Source organism: Hemiscyllium ocellatum, chromosome 3 (assembly GCF_020745735.1).
Source record: "Hemiscyllium ocellatum isolate sHemOce1 chromosome 3, sHemOce1.pat.X.cur, whole genome shotgun sequence".
NCBI classification, from domain to species: Eukaryota; Metazoa; Chordata; class Chondrichthyes; order Orectolobiformes; family Hemiscylliidae; genus Hemiscyllium; species Hemiscyllium ocellatum.
The window spans coordinates 81,093,312-81,117,219 of NC_083403.1; the positions used below are offsets into that span (position 1 = coordinate 81,093,312).

At 39.7% G+C, this 23,908-nt stretch overlaps 1 protein-coding gene across 1 annotated transcript in view; it reads right to left on the bottom strand.

Moving 5' to 3' along the window:
• Nucleotides 1–23,908, bottom strand: part of ptchd4 (patched domain containing 4) — an 89,753-nt gene that overhangs the window by 60,203 nt on the left and 5,642 nt on the right. The window contains exon 2 of the mRNA XM_060821236.1: nucleotides 822–1,299. Within this exon, the coding sequence (XP_060677219.1) occupies nucleotides 822–1,299 (478 nt within the window). The remainder of the gene's footprint in view (nucleotides 1–821; nucleotides 1,300–23,908) is intronic.

The following is a 23,908-nucleotide window of genomic DNA, read 5'->3' on the forward strand; positions in this document are numbered from 1 at the left end:
TGGGTAAAGACCCACCTGCCCCAAAGGTGTGTAATTGCATCTCTGAACAGGTTGATTAGAGAAAATTGTACAATCACACAAAAAGAAGAAAAAAAAAGCAGCAATGAGACAATTGGTCTCATTAGTTTAATTGGTTTGATGAAGCTATTACTTTGACTGTTGTATGATGAACCTTTCAGGCAAGTTTTTTTTTAACTGAGTTGGCTTTACATCATTATCAACTTTAGAATTAACCAAGCACAGGGAAAACAATCCAGTTGTGATTCATAGAGAACAATTATAAAACTTCTCCATTACCTAATCTTCTTTGTCAGTGTGTTATCAACATAAATGTTAATCTACATCTAGTTAAGTAACAGGATAAAAAGAGCTCTTCTGTGACAGGCACATCCTCAAACAATGACAATACCCAACACTTTTTTTTGTGAAAAGCAGTACAATTAAGTAAAGCAAAGAACTACAATTGCTAGAGATCTAAAACAAACAAAAACACAAATTAATGGAGAAACTCAGCAGGTCTGGAAGCATCAGTGGAGACAAAACAGGGTTAATGTTTCGAGTCCAGACACCTTTCCTCAGAACAGTTCTGAGGAAGGGTCACTGGACTCAAAACTTCAATTCTGTTTTCTTTCCAGAAATGCTGCATGACCTGCTGAGTTTCTTCAGAAAATGCTGTTTTTGAGTGTTTCAGTATATTTAACGTGACTTTGTAACGTATGCATCACTTATAAGGTATATATTAACTTCACAAAAGTATTGTTGAAAATGCACACACTCAAACTATGGTTTATCAAAGAGAGAGGTTTTGGAGCAATAATTACCCATGGCAAAGAAAGGAATTCCCAGTAGAGTGGAGTTGTATTTGCCATCAGTGCTGATGAATATCCCTGCTGCAGTGACAGTGGAAAGGCAGATTGTGATAACTCCTAGCAGTCCTAGGAAAGGTTTGCTGCGGAGGCAGTCCCTCATTGCGCTGGTGAGAGTGGCAGCAATCAGAACCAAAACTAGGCTCACCACCACTTCAGTTCTGGCCACAGTATTGGTCTTATAGAAGTCCTTCCATAGACCAGAAGATGTCAGGGGGTATAATTGCAGATCACCGTGCTCCTGTTGAAATTTAAGCATGAGCTGGCAGAATTCAGCTTCCCACTTCTCTGCAACATCTTGTAAGGCAGACCCGTAGCTTTGTAGGTAGTAGGTGATCTGTACTGCACTGGCTGATTTAACCTGGTGTTCTCTACTGTTGGGGATGAAGACCACTCCTCCAAGCTGATGTCCGATAAAAGTCACCCTACCGTCCTTTAATGATAAAATGATTGTGTTCATATTAACTTACAATTCACAAAAAAGTTGCACAATTTTTTCATTAAATATATTAGAGCTAAACCATGCAGTAATATATAACGAATAAATACTGAAAAACATTTAAAGTTGTCATGCGGAAATAAAAATGATCATTCTTGTTGCTGAGAGTGATGATCGATTCTGACTCAGGGTATGATAGCAGATCAGTGAAACTAAATTTCTGCACAATTTTTGGTATGATTAGAATAATTGTGGCATGTGAGAATTTAGAGAGGAGCCAACCTTGTCTATATTTTTCACCTTTCAAATCACATTGCTAATTTGGATTTGATGAGGTAGGAAGGTATTAAATTGGTGTTGGTATTAGGTTGAGGGCTGTTACTGAGCTCTGCATATATATCTGAATTTGAATACATCTTAGGCAGCTGAAATGCCATTGCTGAATTAATATAAAGCCCAAGGGTCACTTGGCAAGATAGTTCAGACTGTTGAGCACAGCTTGTTTTCTCTCCTCACCAACATAGGCATTGAGTGATAAGATTTCATGCTGGGTTTTTTTTACAGATGGGCATATGGAATTCCTATATTATCACACTAACACTGGCCATTCTGGAATTCCAGGATCTGTATGTGCAGAAACAAAGCCTTTTTTGGAGTGAGAGTTTGGAATCTGGCGTTACATGCATGTGATTGTGGCAGAGTTGGCTTCATAAGTGCAGCAAGCATTGACTTGAAGAAGGCAGGTAATGATATAATGGCATAATTATAAGACTATGAATCTATGGACCTGAGTTCAAATCCTATTGTGGTTGATAGAGGAAACTGACTTCAATTTTTTTTAAAAACCTGGAATTAAGAGTCTAATGATGAGTATAAAATCATTGTTGATTGTGGGGAAAGCCCCATCTGGTTCACTAATTCCCTGTACAAAAAGAAATTTGCTGTCCTGACCTGATCTGCCCTACGTGTGACTCCAGATTAACAGCAATGTGGTTGACTCATAACTCCCTCTGGGCAGTTAGATATTGGTATGAATGCCAGCCTTGCCAATGATGTCCACATTCCATGGATGAATGACAAAAAGAAAATTGGAGAGTGCGTTAGCTGAGTTGTTCTTTCTGAATTCAGTTGATACTTTTGGCAATTGAATGGTCTTCCTTTGTGCTGTAACTATTGGTGTTATATTTAACAGCAAGATAATCGCCCACGCACATAGCGAGATCATCACTAAGACAGCTAATGTCCACATTCCTAACATCACTCAACTCTACCTCAGCTTCTCCATTACTGAAACCTTACTAAGCTCTTGTCCCCTCTGTAGGAAAGCTCGGGAGAGGTTATTAAAACCTTCACAACATAAAATAGGACAGAGTGTTTGGAAAGGTTTAGGAATCAAACTTCAAGCACACCAGATAAAGGAATGATGATGACAAGAGGAACAGTAATTACTGGAACTCAAGGTGCTGAGTACAAAATAAAGTAAATGAGCTTGTGGCGCAGACTGAAATTGGCAGGTATGACGAAGTGGGCATGGTGGAGATGTGGCTGCAGGGGATCAGGACTGGGAGGTAAATATCCAAGGACATACAGCCTATTGAAAAGACAGGCAAGTGGGCAGATGGGGTGGTGTTGTCTTATTAGTCAGAAATTAAATTAAATCAGTAGCAAGAAATGATATACGGTCAAATAATGTAGAGCTGAGGAAGCGCAAAAATAAAAGGAGTTATGTACAGATGTTCGACCAGTAGTCAGGATGTGGGGCACACAGTGCACCAGGAGATAGAAAAGGCATGTAAGAAAGGCAAGGTTACAGTGATCATGTGGGATTTCAATATGCAGGTGGACTGGGAAAATCAGTTTGGTAGTGGATCGCAAGAAAAGGAACCTGTGGAATGTCTACGAGATGGCCTTTGGAGCAGCATGTGGTGGAGCCCACTAAGGAACAGGCAATTCTGAATTAAGTGATGTGTAAAGAGTCTGACTTGATAAGTAAGCTTATGGTGAAGGAACCCTTAGGAGGCAGTGACTATAACATTATAAAATTTACTCTGCAATTTGAGAGGGAGAATGTGGAATCAGACGTAATGGTATCGTAGTTGAATAAAGGCGACCACAGAGGCATGAGGGAGGAGCTGACCAGAATTCCGAAAGCTCCGAAAGCTGGTGTGCTTCCAATTAAACCTGTTGGACTATAACCTGGTGTTGTGTGATTTTTAACTCTCACCAGAATTGACTGAGAGAAGACCCTAGCAGGAAAGACTGTGGAATAGCAATGGTAGCACTTTCTGGGAGTAATTTTGGCAATATAGCAAAAATTCATCCCTGGGCAAAAGAAGCATACAAGAGGGAGGACAAGGCAACCATGGCTGACAAGGGAAGTCAGGGACAGCAGAAAAACAAAAGAAAAAGCATATAATGTGGCAAAGGGCAGTGGAAAACCAGCAGATTGGGGAACCTCCAAAGACCAACACAGGACAACTAAAAAAGAAATAAGGAGGGAGAAGATTAAATGTGAGGGTAAACTAGCCAGTAATATAAAGTAAGATTGAAAGAGTTTCTTTAGATATATAAGGGGCAAAAGAGGGGTAAAAGTGGACATTGGCCTTTGGAAAATGAAACTAGAGAAGTAGTAATGGGGAGCAAAGAAATGGCAGAGGAACTGAGCAAGTACTTTGCATCAGTCTTCACAGTGGAAGACATGAGTAACAGACGTAAGTATACTAACGATTGCCAAGGAGTAGGTGCTAGAAAAACTGAAAGATCTAAAGGTGGATAAATCACCTGGACTAGACGGACTCCAGAGTTCTGAAGGAGATAGCTAAAGAGAAAGTTGATGTGTTGGTGATGATCTTTCAAGAATCACTGGAGTCAGGGAGGGTCCCAGGGGACAGGAAAATTGCTAATGTGACTGCGCTAACCCCTCCCCCACCGCTCCCCCCCCATTAAGAAGAGAGTAAGGCAAAGGACAGGAAATTACAGGCTGATTAGCCTGACCTCAGTTGTTGGTACGATTTTGGAGTCCTAGCGAGTTTTGAGAAGATTTTGGAGTCCATTGTGAAGGATGAGATTTCTGAGTACTTGGAAGTGCATGGTAAAATAGGACAAAGTCAGTATGGTTTCATCAAGGAGCCGTCATGCCTGACAAATCTATTAGAATTCTTTGAGGAGTAATGAGCAGGGTAGATCAAGGAAAGCCAATGCATGTTACATACTTGGACTTCCAGAAGGCCTTTGGCAAGATGACGCACAGGAGGCTCCTGAGTAAGATAAGAGACCATGGTGTTAGGGGCAAGTTACTAGCATGGATAAAAGATTGGTTGTCTGGCAAAATCAGAGAGCGGGGATAAAAGAGTCCTTCTCAGGATGGTAGCTGATGTTTTCCAGAAGGGTCAGTGTTGGGATCGTAACTTTTCACTTGATACATTAATGATCTAGATGAAGGAACTGAGAGCATCCTGGCTAAGTTTGCAGATGATACAAAGATAGGTGGAGGGACAGGTAGTTTTGAGGAGGCAAGGAGGTTGCAGAAAGATTTGGACAGGTTAGGGGAGTGGGCAAAGAAGTGGCAGATGAAATACAACATGGGAAAGTACAAGGTTATACACCTGGCAGCATGAATAGAGTCATGGATTATTTTCTAAATGGGGAGAAAAATCAGAAATCTGAAATGCACAGTGACCTGGGAGTCCTAGACCGGGATTCTCTGACGATAAACTTGCAGGTTGAGCCAGTAGTCAGGAAGGTAAATATAATATTGGCATTTATTTCAAGAGGGTTATAATATAAAAGTAGGGATGCACTTCTGAGGGTTTATAAGGCTCTGCTCAGGCCACGTTTTGAGCATTGTGAGCAATGTTGGGTCCTATATCTCAGGAAGGATGTACTGGCCCTGGAGTGCATCTAGAGGCGATCCCAGGAATGTAAGATCCCACAAGAATGATCCCAAAAATGAAAGGCTTAACATATGAGGAATGTCCGAGGACTCTGGGTCTATACTCCATAGAGTTTAGAAGGAGGAGGGAGAATCTAATTGAAACTTACAGAATACTGAACGGCCTGGACAGAGTGGATGTTGAGAAGATGTTTCCATTAGCAGGAGAGACTAGGTCCTGAGAACACAGCCTCAAAGTAAAGGAAAGACCCTTTAGAAAAGAGATGAAGAGAAACTTCTTCAGCCAGAAAGTGGTAAATCGATGGAATTTATTGTCACAGAAGGCTGTGGAGACCAGGTGTCATTGAGTGTGTTTAAGACAGAGGTAGATTGTTAAGGGGATCAAAGGTAAAAGGGACAAAGCTGGAGAATGGATTGAATGGTGGAGCAGACTCAATGGGCTGAATGGCATAATTTCTGCTCCTATGATTTATTGTCTTATAGTATTTGGCTATTCCAACAAACTCTTGTTTGGCCTCCAACATTCCATCCTCTGTAAACGTCAGATCTTCCAGCCCTCAGCTGTCCATGAGTTACACTAAGTCCAGTTCGTCTAATACTTCTGTGCTTGCTGCTCAATATTGGCACCCAATTGGGAAATGCCTTATTTTCAAGTGTTTCAGCCTTGATTTTACCCTTTCCTATTTCTCTTCCAACCCAAAGCCCTCAATGACATTTGATCACTTCACCATTGACAGCCATGCCTTCAATTATCTGGCCCCAACGTCTGGAATTTCCTCCCTGAACCTCTTGGCCTCTCTACTGATGAAGCCTCCTTTAAAAATTTCCTTAAAATCTACCTTGTTGACCAAGCTTTTGGTCATCTGATTTAATGTCACCTCATGTGGTTCAGTGATATATATAGTTTTATCATCCTTCTTCACAATAACTTTGAATACTTTATTACATTAAAGGCCTTACATAAATAGATTTTACTGTTATAGGTATATACTCTTTCAACGTATACAATTCTTTTAATTTCTTCTTAAATGCATAGACAGCATTATTGTAATTAGAGGACATCAGTCTGTCCTTTATGTCAATATTTACATTAAATAATTCAGATCTGGTAATGCTACCATTAAAATCCGATCTTCACTGTGAGAATACATCATGATGTGTGGCACTATCAGCATGCTAAATGGGAGACACTTTGAAAAGATCTAGCAACACAAGATTAGATATCTATGAGGTGCTGTGAGCCACTGGCAGCAACAGAATTATAGTCCAACACATTTTGCAATCTCAAGGAGCAGAATATCCCCACTCTACCATTATCATCAAGCCACAGGATCAATCCTTGTTCAATGAGGAGTGCAACCGCTCATACCAGGAGCACCACCAGGCATATCTGATGAAGCTACAAAGACACAGGACAACTTATTTTTAAAACAGCATGGATAGTAAGTGATCAGCTGAGCTAAGCAATTCCACAGTCAACAGATCAGATTGAAGCACTTCAGTCCTGCTATATCCAGTTGGTAATGGTGGTAGACCATTAAAAACCTCACTGGAGAAACAGGCTCTACAAATATCCTCATCATCAATGATGGGGGAGCCTAGCACATCAGTGCAAAACATAAAGCTGAAGCATTTTCAACAACCTTCAGCCAGAAGTTCCAATTTTTTCATCCATGTTAGCATCCTTCAGCAGTCTCCAGCATCATGGATCCCATTCTTCAGCCAATTCAATTCACCCCACATGGTAACAAGAAACAGCTGAAGGCACTGGATACTGCAAAGTCTATGGGGTCTGACAACTTTCCAGCAATAGAACTGAAGACACAAGCTTCAGAACTTGCAGCATCCCTCCAAGGTTTTAGTACAGATATAATACTAGCACCTATCCAACAAAGTGGAACATTCCCCAGCTTTATCCTGTGCACAATAACAAGACAAATCCAATCAATTCAATTTTCAGCCTATCAGTCTTCTCTGTATCATGTGGTAGAATGGGTCATCAATAGTGCTCTCAAGCAGCACTTTCTTAGCAATAACCTGCTCACTGACATCTAGTTTGGGTTCTGCTGGAGCCACTCAGCTCCTGACCTCAGCCTCAGGTCAAACTTGGACAAAAGAGCCGAATTCCAGAGGTAAGCTGAGAGTTACAGCCCTTGGCATTGAAGTTGTACTTGACCTGGCTAAACTACAGTCACTGGGGTTCAGGAAAAATATTCTCTGCTTTTAGAGTCAAATCTGACACAAAGTAGGATGATTGGGGCTGTTGCAGGTCAGTCATCTCAGCTCTAGGACATCTGTGCAGGACTATCACAGGTTAGTGTCCCAGGTCCAACAATCCTCAGCCACTCCGTCAATGACCTTCCCTCCATCATAAGGTCAGAAGTGGAGATGTTCACCAATGGTTCCACAAAGTTCAGTACAATTCATTACTCCTGAGATATTGAAGAAGTCTATGTCCAAATGCAATAAGACCTAGAAAATATCTCAATTTGGACTGACAAATAGTAAGTGGCATTCATGCAACACAAGTGCCAAACAATTACTATCTCCAACAAGACAGAATCTAATCATCACACCTCGCCATTCAATCACATTGCCATCACTTAATCCCCCACTATCAAGATCTTGCAGACTACCATTGTCTGGAAACTGAACTGGACTCGATAAATGAATATTAGAGTAGATCAGACACTTGGAATCTCACAGCAAATAATTTGCCTTCTGACTCAGCAAAGCCTGTTCACCATCTACAAGACACAAGTCAGGATTCTGATGAAATAATACCCACTTGCCTGGATGAATGCAGCTCCAACAAGACGAGGAGGTTGACACCATTCTAAACAAAGCAGCCCACTTGACTGGCATCATATCCACAAACATTCAGTCTCTCCGCCACTGACATTCAGTAGCAGCAGTGTGCACCAACTCAAGATGCACTGCAGAAATTCATCAAAGCTCCTTTGACAACAGTAAAAACAGTGATAAATGGAATAGTAGAGCCAATTATTGAGCAAAGAAGGGATCTACATAAAAACAAGAGGCATGCTGAGGTGTCAAATGAATGCATTGCATCTCATTTTATCTGTCAGGAAGATGCTGCCAACTGTGATAAAAGTGGAGTAAAATCAGTCACTATATTAGTTATATATTTATAAAAGGGAGGTACTAAATAAACTGTCAATATTTCAAGTGAGAGTGGACATTGCAGAGCCACTGGCCAGAACCTGTCCATCTTCCTTCGGTTCAGGGAGTGGTGCTGGAGAACTGAATAATTGAAAACATCCCTCCTGTTCAAAAATGGTTTTAAAGGAAGGCTAGGCAATTACCTTAGTGGTGAGGAGACTTATGGAAACAATTCTTCAGAAAAGAATTAATAGTCACACAGAAAACAGCGAGTGGTTTCTGAAGAGTCAACAAGAATTTGTTAAGGGAAATCTGTGTCTAATCAACTTGCTGGAGTTATTTGAAGAGGTAACAGAATTGATGAGGATAAGGCACTTGCAGTGGTGCACATGGACTTCGATACAGTGTCAAACCATAGACTTGTGAGGAAATATATCTGTCATGGAATAAAAAGAACAGTAGCAATATGGATAGAAACATAGAAATAGGACCAGGAGTAGCCCATTCAGCCATTTTAAGCTTGGTTCACTATCATACGATCATGATTGACACCCGATGAAGGGCTTTTGCCCGAAACGTCGATTTCGCTGCACTTTGGATGCTGCCTGAACTGCTGTGCTGTTCCAGAACCACTGATCCAGCATCCAACTCAAGAGCCTGTCCTGGCTTTTTCCCAATATTCTTTGATTCCTTTAGCCCCAACTGCTATATTCAATATCTTCTTGAAATCAAATAATGTTTTGGCTTGACTGCTTTCTGTGGTAGTGAATTCCACAGGCTCATCACTTTCTGAGTGAAGACATATCTCCTCACCTTAGACCTATGTGGTTTACCCTATACAATCGGACTGTGTTCTGGGTTCTGGATTACCCTACCATTGGAAATGTCCTTCCTGCATTTTCTCTATCTCTTTCCGTTAGAATTTTATAGATGTCAGTGTAATACCCCATAATTCTTCTAGATGCCAGTGAACAGAATCCTAATGACTCAATCTCTCCTCATATGTCAGTCCTGTCATTCCAGGAATCAACTTGGTAAACCTTTGTCGCACTCACTCTATAGCAAGAATATTCTTTCTCAGATAAGGAGACTGAAACTGCACACAATATTCTAGGTGTGGTCTCACCAAGGACTTGTATAACTGCAACAAGATATCTTTGTTCCTGTACTCAAATCTTCTTGCTATAATGATCAACATACCATTTGCCTTCTTTACCACCTGCTACACCTGCATGTTTACTTTGAACAATTGGTATATGCGGGCACCCAAACCTTGAAAATTAGTTGAATGATATGATAAGAAGGATAAGGATCAAAGTTTTTTTGGAGACTGGAAGGTTTGTAGTGGAATTTTCCAGGTACTGTTGTTTTTTTCTGATATATAAAAATGTTACACAGTGGTCAGTTTTAAAGTTTTCAGATGGTATAAAACCTGGGAGAATTGTAAAACATTTGAGGGACAATATACAACTTCAAATAGACATTGCCATGATAGTGTCATGGATGGATAAGTGGCAGATGAAGTTCAATGCAGGTAAGTATGAGGTGATGTACTCTGGTACAAGGAACACGGAGAGACATGGAGAGTAATTAATTGTAATATTCTCAAGGATGTGCAGGAGCACAGAGACATGTGTTTATGTTCATAAGTCATGAAAGGTAGCAGGATAGCTAGAGAGTACTTAATAAAGTATACCATATTCTATGTTTTGTTAATTTGGCCATGTAATATAAGGGCAGGAAGGGTATTTTGAACTTATATAGGACACTAGTTAGACCTCACCTGGAGTACTGTGTTCAGTTCTCAGCAGCAAACTTTAGGAAGGATGTGAATGCATTGGAGGGAGTGCGTTGAGGTTTAGAAAATGCTTAAAGGGATGAGACAATTCAGCTTGAAAGAAAGACTATTTTCCTTGGAGAGGAAAAGGCTAAGGGGAAATATAATAATTTTCAAAATCATGAGGGGACTGGATAATATGAGCTATGGAAAAACTGTTCCTGTTCATAAAAGAATCAAGAATCAGAGGGCATAATTTTAAAGTCTGTTGCAAAAGAAACAAATCTGAGGTGAGAAAACCTTCCTTACACAGTGAATAATTAGGTTATGCTGCACACTGTGTGGAAGTGTGGTGGAGGTAGGTTTCATTGAAGCATTCAAGATGGCATTACATTACTATTGAATTAGAAACAATATGTAGGGCTACAAGGAAAAGGCAGGAGATTGGCACCAATTTATAATGTTCAGAGTGCTGGTTTGATATGATGGGCTGAGTGGCCCTTCTGTACTATAACAATTCTGTGACTCTGATATTTTATATTCTGTGATGCCTGTAGCTTTTTGGTGAAGATGTGCTGGTTTTGTTGGAACTTTATATAACATGAGCTGAAATACGATGCAATAATTTTGCATGTCATAAATACAAGCCATTAATGTAACAAATTTTGTTAATAACATTGTAGCTACCATGGAATTGCAGTTTGCATGCAGTTGTGCTCACATAGCTCATTTAGAAGGGTAACAAAAGTGTCATCAATCATCTCTTTTTAACTGGGTTAACAGACCTGCACAAAATTAACATTAAATATCATGGTGATCTTCTTAGTTAAACTTTTTCACAGTTTCACCTCAAACTATTTTATGGGTGTTATTAGATTTACCAATTCTTAAACTCAAAATTGTTAAACACAAAATTGTCAGTCATTTATCATATCTCAGAAAAATGACTATTTCCAGAGAAATAGTTGGAAATGAATTTTCTGTCTGCTTATTGGTAAGAAATTTAAGCTCACAGCTTAATGCTGACACTAAATGGTGATTATTAGCAATCTCAATAAAATAGAGGAAAAAGATTACTGGTGCGAGAAATGAAATAACGGGGTAAGTTTTCCTATTTTTAGGCAAAATGTTTTATCATGGCACTCAGTCTGCCAATGGTCCATGGCAACTTTTCCCACTCAATCTTCTACTTGTTATTTCATTATTATGCAAGTGACTACTACAGCACCTGTCTTCTGAAATGGGATGGAAAAAGGTTGACTGGTTGCTGCTGTTAGAACTTTGCAATGTTCATGCCATGTGCACCATATTTAAATCCAGCTCCACAGAACTTCAGATGCTGTAGATCAGGAATTATCTACATACTGTGGTTCTGCAGTTCATCCTCAAATTAGATCAAGAACTGTGGATGCTGGAATTCTGAAACAAAAGCAGAAATTGTTGGAGAAACTCGGCAGGTCTGGCAACATGTACAGAGAGAAAGCAGACTCAACATTTTGGGTCCAGTGACCCTTTATTAGAACTGGTTCTGTTGGAGGGTCACTAGACTTGAACCTTAGACAGATGCTACCAGAGCAGTGGAATTTCTCCAGCAATTTCTGTCTTTGTTTAAGTTATCTCCTCAGTGTGCTGACAGGGATCTAGAAAAGAAAGGATTGTGGAGAGGGTGGGAGTGTTGCATCCTGCTGACTGACAAAGAAGACAATGCCACCAGATCCAGTCAGCCTGGACTAACATAGTGACCCAGGCCTGGGCAGTTCTCCAGTGACACATAATGCACAGCAGTACATGATGAAGGCTAGCAACCTTCTGGACTACATGGTGCAGTGGATCAGTGGTTATCACTGTTGCCTCACAGCACCAGGTCCCAGGTTCGATTCCAGCCTCGGGCGACTGTCTGTGTGGAGTTTTCACATTCTCCCTGTGTCTGCATGGGTTTCCTCCCAAAGATGTGCAGGTTAGATGGATTGGCCACGTTAAATTGCCCATACTACTCAGGTATGTGCAAATTAGGTGGATTGGCCAAGGTAAATGCAGAGTTACAGGGATAGGGTATGGGATGAGTCTGGGTGGAATGCTCTTTGGAGAGTTGGTGGTGACTTGTTGGGCTGCTGGGCACGTTTCCACACTGTAGGGATTCTAAGTATAAGTGGCATCAACTTCTGTCTGCAACCTCATATTCACAGAACTACAACTCACACAAAATCTGCCTCTCTCTAGGGCTCATGGACTCTAACACCCAATCTTGTATGCTTCAAGCCCATTCTGTGATTCACAGCCACCTCATCCACCCAAACTACTGACACTTCCTGCTGTTCTATTCGCTCACAGGGGACACCTCTCCACATCATTTGTTCCTGCATCACCATTAACAGATATTCCATCCACTTTAATTGTCCTTTATCCCTTCCTTTGTCTTATTTCAGAAAGAATTGACCCACCCCACAAACTGATGTCTTCACAGTACCCAGACTGACCTGCACGGAACCCCTGGACTTGTTGCACTTGATCTGCAGGACTGACCGTGGCTCAGTCCCTAGATTGCAAAGACATGAATCCCTAAACTGTGGTCAGACTAAGCACCTGACTGACCATGTCCAACTATCTGAACTGGAATCTGATGAGCTCATTGACTAATTGTGACAGAAACCCGTGAATGACCATTCTCCTCCTTGCCCCCTGAAAGGACTGCTTCCCATTGACTTTCAGACATGGCCATTTGCTTGAAGCATGCACAGTTTCTTTGCCTCATAATCTGTCGGCGTATGTTGTAGGTTTGGAATTGAATCAGCAAGGTGCCATAAAGCAACATGCCCACTCGATTGACTGCTCAGCCACAATTTGTCTGATTCTCCCTATATGTTAAAAATCAATACAGGCCACAGAAGCTGACAACTGCAAAACAAATGAGCACTATGAAATGAAGCCAGAGGCCATAAAATACAGCATGAGATGTATGTATCTCCTTGCAGGTAACGTGATCTGGTAAACACATACAAGTTATAGATGTCCCTGAGCCCCAAAGTGAACTCCTGAAGAGCTGAAGCAGTATAATAGCTGATCCAAGACCAGGCACGATGGTGTTATGACAGGGGTGGCTTGCCAATACTAACTTACTTATATGAAAAATGCAGGGGAATAATATGCCTCAAGAATGCAGGCACGCTGTATTGAAGGCAAAATGAGGTGAGGCCTGGAGAGGCAAGTAGTGAACTGCTGCTGCCAGGTACCTGCTTTGACTTTCAGTTCAAATTGTTACGTCATCTAGTTTCTCAGATATGAGGAAAATTGGAAGCGGCAGAACAATGAGTCAAGTTGGACTATTAGATTCGAATACAGAGAGATAAAGTTGTCACTGTTCATTAGTGAGATCCAGAACTTATCATTTAAATCTTAACAGTAAAATGCAGAATGTTTTCATTTTTGCCATAATTTCCCACATTTCATGTCATTTCCCATTGTTCAAGGGAATGGATAATCTGTCCAATATTCCTTTGGTAAATGATGATAAATAATGTATTTTTCGAAGGATGGATGTGAGGAACAATTATTTTTGTTAATCGATGTTTCAAATCATATGAGATGTTTGTGTAACAGAAGAAAAATCAATTTTCCCAATCAGATTAGTTGTTATTATCAATTGATCAGATTAGTTGAAAGACCTGACTTAAGATTATTAGAATCCTAACTAGTGTATGTTTCAGTGACACAATAACTTTTTATCAAGGATAGCACATTTTGACAAGGTATATAAGGAGTTTGAAGCAGCTTTCCTGAAAAAAATAACATCCCAGCAACAGTGATGCAATTATTACGGATTTTAGTCAATTTCGTTGTGATTAAAGTCTATAGGTGATTTCAAGCCATTCAGTTAGAATAAAGCCAAACTGAAAGACTGTTCAAACATGTGCACAATAAATGCTTCATTGGCAGTGCACGTAAGTTTAATAGATTGGCAAACTTCTTCAAAGCAACTTTGTCAAAGTAGAAGATGAAAAATAAAAAAGAAAGCTCCATGAGAATACTGTTTATATTGTGATTTAACACAGCAGTTTTGAATGATTTATTACTTTTCTATGAATGAAGAATACTACAAGAAACCAAGGGCAAATTTTATCCTCCCATGTGATGGATTTGCACATCGGTGGGGGTTATGAAATGCTATAGCGCCCTTCCCAGCACTTCTGCACTGTCCCCACTAAAATTATGCAGTGCTGTACAGTTGAGGCACTTAAGTGGCCAATTAATGACCTAAGGAAGGAAGGAAAGTTATGACCAGTGACTCTGCAATTTCCATTTTCACTTCCCTCAGTATTGTGAATAATTCCCTGTTCAAGTCCTGGTATGCAAAACGCCTTGGATTCCAAAATCTGCAGCTTTAGCATCTCACTAAACAGACAATTTCAGCAGGTAATCGGGAAGGCAAATGTAATACTAGCCCTTATTTCTTAGAAAACGGAGTACAAAAATGGGGAGGGTTTTGCTAAAGCTATGTAAGGCACTAGCTAGACCACACCTAGAAAATTGAGCAGTTGTGGTCTCCTTACGTGAGGAAAGATATGCTGGCATTGGAGGCAGTCTACAAATGGTTCACTGGGTTAATTCCACACATGGAGGGAGTTGTTTTAATAAGGAAAGTTTGAGAAGTTTGCTCTTGTATTTATTAGAGTACAGAAAATAATGAAAGGGAATCAAATTGAAATGTATAAGGTTGTAAGGGGTCTTGATGGGATGAATGCTGAGAGGCTGTTCCCCTTGTGGTAGCAACTTGGCATAATTTCAGAAAATGGGGTCACCCTTTTAAGACAGAGATGTGGAATATTTTATTTCTCCCAGATGGTAGTGAAGCTATGGAATCGTTTACTGCAGAGGGCTGTAGAGTCTGGTTCGTCAAATATGTACAAGGCTGAGTCAGACAGATTTTAGCCAGTAGTAGAGTGAAGAATTATGAAGGAAATGAGGACAGCAGATACTGGAGATCAGAGTCAAGAGTGTGATACTGGAAAAGCACAGCAGGTCAGGCAGCATCTGAGGAGCAGGAGCATCGACATTTCGGCATAAGCCCTTCATCAGGAAAGAGGCTTGTGAGCCGAGGGGATGGATCTCTCCCTCAGCTCACAGGCCTATTCCTGACGAAGGGCTTATGCCGGAAATGTTGATTCTCCTGCTTCTCGGATGCTACCTGACCTGCTGTGCTTTTCCAGCGGCACACTCTCGACACTGAAGAAGTATGGATTCTTAAGAAATTAATTGATCATTAATTCTTAATTATTAAGGTAAGTGGAATTGGGATTAGAACATATCCACTATGATCTCATTGGATGGCACAGCAGACTCGATGTGCCAAATGACCTCCTTCACTCCTAAGTCGTATGGTCTTATGTCCAAAAACTCCTCCTCATCAATGCTAAAACCTTCATGTACCTGATGTAGCTCCTCTTTCATCATGACTTACATATTGTCTTTTTCCTTCGACAAGATAAAGATACAAAGCACTCTTTCAATATCTCATCTATGCATTCTGACTCTGTCGATAAATCCCGTTTTTGTTCTTGAATCAGCCCTAGTTCTCCTTTCACCATCTTTTTACTATTTAAATACCTATACAGGTATTTTTGGATTCACTTCTATGTTAGCTTCTAGTTTCTTTTTATATTCTCTCCTGCTTTTCTTACTTGCTTTTCTACTTTCGCTTTGAACATTCCATATTATTCAGGATCATTGATTCTCAGTTGTATTATCCACTTAACATTTCATAAGCACACATTTTCTTCTTTCTCTTAATCTCTATCTCTCCCATCATCCAGGGAGCTCTGAATATGTTTGTCCTATCATTCCTCTTTATGGGAATGCACCTCAAATGTGCCCAAATGATGTCTTCTTTCAAGACAGTCAATTATTCAGTTAACATTTTGCCTGTCAACCCTTGGTTTCAATTTATCCAGCCAGATCCATTCTTAACAGATTGTTGGATGCCTTCCAGTTAATTATTTTTACTCACTTGGTCCTTGTCCCCTTCCATTGCCAACCTAAACTTTATAATAAAATGATCAGTGTCTCTAAATGCTCCAAATGACATCTTAGCCCACCAAGAGCTAGGTCTAGCAACATTTAATTCCCTATAGGAGTGCAGACATACTGCTGTACTTTTCCTGAATGAATTCTGTGTGCTCTATGCTATAAATATCCCAGTCTATGTTCAGACAATTAAAGACCCCAACTGTATCTCAGCTATAATTCCTACAGCTCTCTCTGATTTCCTTGCAAATATAGACCTCTTCATCTTTCTCATGAATTGGCAACTGATAGATTACACCAAGCAATGCAACTGCATCATATTAGTTTCTTAGCTCTAGCCAAGTAGATTCTATCCTTGGTCCCTCTGGAGCAGTCTCTTTCTGAAGCGGTGCAATGTTATCCTTAATCAACATCACCGATGCTCTTCCTTTGCTTCCTTCCCTATATTTCCTGACCACCTTGTATCCAGAGATATTTAAAATGCAGTCCTGTCTTTCTTCGAGTTCAATCTCTGTCTTAGCCACAGTGTCATCTTTTCACAGTGCAATCTGTGCCTGTGCTCATCAATTTTATTTACCACACTCAATGCATTCAGATGCGTTACTTCCATCCCAAGACAATCAATTACCCAGCTAACATTAATTCACCCTGGATGTTATGTCCACTTCCAGGTCCGCTAAAGTGTTCCGCCAGCTGGAGGTAAAAACCAGCCCTTAGTAACTGCTATAAACAATATAGGTAGTGCCACTGCTGCATTTTTTTCTCTTTTATCTTTGTAGTGAATTTTCTTTGGCAGTTAGCATCAAGAAGTGCCATACAGAATATTCTCCTGCTTTTCAATTCAAGGAGTATCATGTGATCAAGTAATAGCTAAAGTTTATGGATGCAAGTTCTCCATTTGATTCCTGGGCATGCTACAAAATTATTCTGTATTTTTGCAAGTGAAAACATTTTCTGAAATACAGAAAGGTAGGGTTCAGCCGCACAAGCAGTCTGAGATACAGAAGCTAAAGCAAGTGAACGTTACAGCAATGAATAAGGAAACCAAAAATGGGAGCAATTATTTTCACCTAGTGTTGGTGTACAATTCAAGAGTAAGGCTTAACAATTAAATTTACGACAAATACTCTGACAAAATCTACTTTAAATCTTTTCATTTTCTTATCCAACTTCTTGTCTAAGGTGGAATTGCAACTTATTTTAGCGGGTACTTGCTGGTGAGAATGCATTAATTGGAATACTATCCATCACTAGAATTCTATCTCTAGAATTGCAGAGGTTGAAAACAGAATAAGGCAGCAGACTTGGAAATAGTGAAATATTCCCGTATTTCAGACTTTGCTGCAACCTCGTTTCGTGATAGGTGATGCCAAGTGTGAGCGAATTTTGGTATCTGATCATATCTCTAACATTTAAGTTTTTTTTACTGGGTGTTTTTACTGGGCTTACATGATTATGGTTGAGCTTATTTTCTTAGTGAGTAAAACATAAGAGTCAATATTACAATTGTCAACATTCACTGGAAAATATTAATGCTTGATAACAGCACAGTAACTTGCAAACCTAAGGCTGGAGGCTATCTGTCATATTTACCTGAGCAAATTGAATTTAGCTGCCTCCTAAAGTTTGTTCAGTCATGCAATTGTCAACTTTAGTTTGTTTTTAATGATTATAGTATAGTTGCTTTTAATACAAAAATATCACATTTGACTGAATTGTGAGAGTATTATAAGTTAGAATTTACTATTAGCAATCATAATTGTTAGAAATTAGTAATATCCTATGTTTATTTCTGCATATCAGCTTGAAATAGGTAGAGGATTAAGCTAGTGTTATAAGCTTTGTCTCTCTAGAATTAATCTAGTGGATTTATTATTCTTAGGTTATGATAGTTGTACTGAGCTTGTGCCTAGGAGCCAAGGTCAAGTGATGCATTCAGAATAATGCAAGAGCAACCAAATTTAGACTTAAAAAACAACTGTACTATATGACGTGTCAAGTTTTTCATTTAACCTTGACTAGTTAAGACACTGCCAAAGTGCAAAGGTTAATTAGTGTATGAAGGTACAAAAGAAATTACTTTAGTAAATAATCCTCTGGTTCAATGGAAAGGTTTGATTAGAGAATCAGTTGTAAAATGCTTATCAATAGCCCCAGTGAACAATTCTGAACATGTGTAACTGAGAACAGGCAAATTCAACCAATGCGGCCCTGACAAATAAGCTTGAAAGGTAAGAATGTAATTCAAAGGAATTATGTGGGAAACAGCATTGGAAAATATCACATAGTATCAGAGGTGAAATTCGCATTATAGGATGGATGTGATATGATGCAGAGGAAATTTAGCAGAATGTTGCCTGAGCTGGAGAATTTTAGTTTTGAAGAAAGATTGGGTAGACTGGGGTTTTTACCTTGGTACAGAGGAGACTGGGGAGGACAGGACATGACTGAGATGTATAAAATTATAATAGGCATAGATAGAGTTAATGGGGTAAAAACGTTTCTGCTTGATGGAGGAATGAATGGCCAGAGGGCATAGATTTAAGATAAGGGACAAAAGCTTTAGAGGGGATGTGCTGGAAAGCATTTTCACATAGAGGATAGTGGGTGTCATTGTCTGTAAGGATGATAGAGGCAGAAACCTATTTAGATGTGTACCTGTGATGCCATACATTACTATGGGCCAAGAGCTGGAAAATTGGATTAGAATAATGACTGTTTTTGATTGGCACAGACTCAATGGGCCATAGCGCTTTTTTCAATGCAGTATGCTTCTATAACTCTATGATGTAAGTACATCAGCTAAAGAGACCCGTGAAAGTTGGGAGGTAATGTATGTGTGAGCTCTTATTTTATGGTACAAGGTAAACATACCATTAAGCAACTTGCACACGTAGAAGGAACGGGTTCAATAGTAACATTCAAAAGCGAACTGGACAAATAATTGCAAGGAAACAAATTACAGGGCAATCAGAAAAAAATAGGGAGGTGAGATTAATTGGATAATTTGACAAAGAACTGGTACAGCCCTGATGAGATAAATAGTCTGTTGGTATGCTCAATGACTCTGAATCAATGATGCCATGGATATAGAAAACTAAGAGTGTTAAGTTCCTCTTTAAATACTGTCATTGGGTCTTTTACATCTGTGTAGAAGGTATCAGATCATAACAACCATTGTACAAAAACTGCTTTATCATTAAGTGGATTAGCAATGGGAAATTCAGAGTTAGAGGGATAGGATGAGGGGTTGGTCTGGGTGGGATGCTCTTCAGAGGGGTGGTGTGGTGTTGATGGACCAAATTGCCAGCTTCCGATGGAGGGCTTATGCCCGAAACAGCGACACCCTTGCTCCTCGGATGCTGCCTGACCTGCTGTGCTTTTCCAGTGCCACACAGTTTGATTGTTACCACACTGTAGAGATTCCATAACATCTTTATTTTCTTACCTTGTGCAAATCATTTTCTGTGGTTATTGACCTCACTGCCACCTGCAAAGTTTCTCTTCATTGACTCTTGGCAAAAGCATTCATGATTTTGAATACCATCGTCAGATAGCTCCTTATCATTTCTCTGCTCAAAGGAGAAAATCAGCTTCTCCAATTAACTGAAGATCCTCCTCCCAGCACAATACTAGTAAATCCCGTCTGCACCCTCTATAAAGTATCACGTCTTGTCTGAAGTATGGCATCCAGAATTGAACAAAACATGCCAGCTGACGCCTAAGTAGTGTTTTATAAAGGTTGGAATATAACATTTTTCCTCTTGTGATAGATCCATCTATTTGCTGAAGCCAGGGATTTCATATGCATTTGTGACAATCATTTAAATTTGTTCAGTCATCTTCAAAATTTGTTTTCTGTTTTCTCTGTTCTTGTATCCCCTTTAAAATTGTAGCATTTCATTCATATTACCTCTTCACGCCCTTCCTATGTATTTCTTCATTTCTACATAAATTTGCATCTGCCAAGCATCTGCTCAGTTTTTACCAAACTATGCCATCCTGAAGTTTGTTAGTATCTGCCTCATTGCTTACGAGTTTAGTTTCCTTTTCAAAGATTTAAACTTTGTCCTATACTCAAATCCAAGTTATAAATATGGGCAGACAGCTGTATACTTTCCTCTAGTATGAGAAACAGACATTCACTACAACATTTTGCCTTCTGTCACTCCTAACGGTGTCACTCCTAACGGTAACGGGCGGCACGGTGGCACAGTGGTTAGCACTGCTGCCTCACAGCGCCTGTAGACCCGGGTTCAATTCCCGACTCAGGCGACTGACTGTGTGGAGTTTGCACGTTCTCCCCGTGTCTGCGTGGGTTTCCTCCGGGTGCTCCGGTTTCCTCCCACAGTCCAAAGATGTGCGGGTCAGGTGAATTGGCCAAGCTAAATTGCCCGTAGTGTTAGGTAAGGGGTAAATGTAGGGGTATGGGTGGGTTGCGCTTCGGCGGGTCGGTGTGGACTTGTTGGGCCGAAGGGCCTGTTTCCACACTGTAAGTCTAATCTAATCTAACCCATGGGCATTAGTTTGGCTAGGCCAACCTTTTGGTAATGGGTCAAATGCCTTTTCAAAATCCAAATGTACATTAACTGTAACATCCCTACCAAGCTTCACTACCAATTTACTAAAATTATTAAAAATATTAGAACCAAATGATGAAGGCTTAAAGATAGAATGAAGTTAATATTCTGGCCTTATCTAAACAACTGAGGTGAGCTATTAGTGCCTATTGTATTTTCACAAGGAATGCTCTGACAAGAGTATACGATTCAGAGTTTGAGGTTGTTGGCTCTTTGATGGGCCCATGTGGCAGGGAAGACAATAGCAGCTGGTCAAGGTAGTCTGGAGCCATAAAGAATATTCTTGCTTCTCCAGAAGCTGCAGTGATTTGAAAAAAAAGAAATGTAATTTGCATATTTTTCAGAGGCAGTTGCTGGTTTGACCATGTCCCAACAACCTGAATGAATCAGAACTGGGGTGAGTTCAATTTCTGGTACAAGTTCACAAGTGGTTCAGACTCTCACTGGCTTAAACATGGGGTTTAGTCACTGCTTTAAACAGCTGAAACCAGATGCCTGAAAATTTATCTTGCTTAATTTTTGATCTGATATTTTTCATGCATCTTTCTGATGCAAAATATTTGAGATTTACATTGTTCTATTTTATACTTGTTTTACTCCAATAAACAGATGCAGCAAGCATCAATTTCTTCCCTATTATACAGATATTTATCTATTAAGAATTTTCTGTCTGAAAGTTGATTGCATATTTCTTTATTCCAACAGTGTCTACACTTCAAAAATAGCTGTGACATCCCTAAGGATGTTCTGAAGTCGTGAAAACACTATATCAATGCAATTCTATTATTAGACAACAACTGGCCATGCCTGAGACAGATTTTCTGAGGAAAATTAAAAGCTTTCTAAAACTGAATTTCAGTAGTTTATTTAAGTGATGGACCTGCTGGAACAAGACCGAACCAGCTGTCCTAATATCTTCCAAATTGTAATGAGGCTCTCATCATATAAATTATTATAGCAATTAGTTGGAGACAGTGGTGAAGCTATTACACTTTTCAACAATGACAATCATAATTCGTACATGGTTTGTTTTGATAGTTGCAGTCATATGAACGCAGTAAGTGTTGACATGCAGAACCCACTCCTGGTACTGTGGCTATTCCTTTTATTGGCAATATAACTAACAACTCCTTTGGGGGAGCCTATGGCACAGTGATTATGTCACTAGAAGTGCAATCCTGAGACTCAAGCTAATGTTCTGGGTACATGGAATACAATCCTACCATGGCAGTTGGTCGAATTTATATGCAAGTAATAAAATTTTGAATTAAAACCTAGTTTCAGTAATGGTCACCATGTCACAATTATCTGCAGTTATAAAAACCCATCTGGTTCACTTATACTGCTTGTAGAAGAAAATCTTTTGTTTGTGCTACATTTGAATTCTGACCCACTGTAACATGGTTGATATCTGAAGTGAAATGCCCATCATACAGTTTATTCAAGGCCAATTGGGGATGACCATAGAAATTTAGAAAATAGGAACAGGAGTAGGCCATTTGGCTCTTTGTGCCTGCTCCACCATTCATTACAATCATGGCTGATCAACCAACTCAATAACTTGTTGCTGCTTCCCACTCACATCCTTTGATCCCTTTAATCCTAAGAGCTATATCCGAAACCTTCTTGAAATCATACAATGATTTGGCCTTGACTGTTTTCTGTCATAGTAGGTTCCACAGCCTCACGACTTCCTGGATGAATATATTTCTCCTCATCTCAGTCCTAAATGTTATACCTTAGACGATGAACCCTGATTTCTGGACTCTCCTGCCATTAGAAACATCCTTCTGGTATCTATCCTGTTAGAATTTTATAGGTTTCTATGAAACCTACCTTTTTACTTCTTCATTCCAGCGAACACTTAACTGATTCAATGTCTTCTCATTCATCATTCCTGCCCTCTCAGAAACCAGTCTGGTAAACCTTTGTTGCACTCCTTCCATAGCAAAAACATCCTTCCTCAGGTAAGATGATTGAGAGTGTACACAGTATTTCAGGTGTTGTCTCAGTAACTGCAGCAAAACATCCCTTCTTCTGTACATGAATCCTCTCACTATGTTTGCCAACATACCATTTACCTTCTTCACCATCTACTACAGCTGCATGCTTCTCTTCAGCAACTGGTGGACGAGGACACCCAAATCTCATTGTACACCCCTCTTTCAACTTATAGCAATTCAGATAACAATCTGCCTTCTTGTTTTTGCTATCAAAGTGGGCAACAAACGCTGGCCTTTCCAAAGATGCCAATATTCCATAAAATAATTAAAATAAATACAATGGGGAAAGGGATGGCCAGTGAGATTGAGTTCAAGTGCCGGTCTGTCTATTCAGCTCGAGGAAAAAAGAACCATGCTTCTCAAGAACAATTTGTGAGAGTTGGTAAATAATTCAGTTTAGCAAAAGAAAATTCTTGCACTGCGCTAAGTGGATTCATGAAGAACTTTAATCTGTTAAGTTTATTTAACTCATAATAGGGATAATCTGTCCAGATTGGTTAATTTCCACGCTAAAAAGACTGTTACAAAACAAGTTGAAATTTGTTGTACTTACTCCTCTCTGCTACATGAGGTCATATAAAAGGACAGTATTCTTTTCAGCTCACAATTTGACAATAAATATTGGACAATAAAGGTGAACTACGAACTACATTGTTCACTTATAGAAAAGACTTGGAACTAAATCCAAAGCAAATCTAATCCAGATCCAGGTACTGTGAGTTGAAGCAATACTGTACACTGTGATAATCAAGAGTAATTTCTCATCCTGTGCCAAAATAATAAAAATAGAAAACATTGAAAATACACAATGTGCTGATTTGCATTTGTATGGAAAAGTGTTTAATATTAATTTGAAGTGATTAAACAAACACAATTTCAATCCAGATAACACTACTGTTGGCTTTGGGTTTGAGATAATGTCATTTAGGATGCCTTTCAAGGGAAAAAATAATTTCAGTTCACACTATTAATCAGGAAATCACTGTGAGAAGAATACATGGGGAGCAGGCAATGAACAAGTGGTAAAGTCACTAGATAAGTGAACCAGAACCCCAAGACAATGCTCCGAGGCTTGAATCTCACCACTTCAGATGGTGAAATCTGAATTCAATTAAATCGGGACTAACTGCTGACCATGTTAATTGTCTTAGTTAACCTGGGTAACTAAAAAGGAAATCAGCCAACATTTGGCCTTCCCTCTGGACAATTA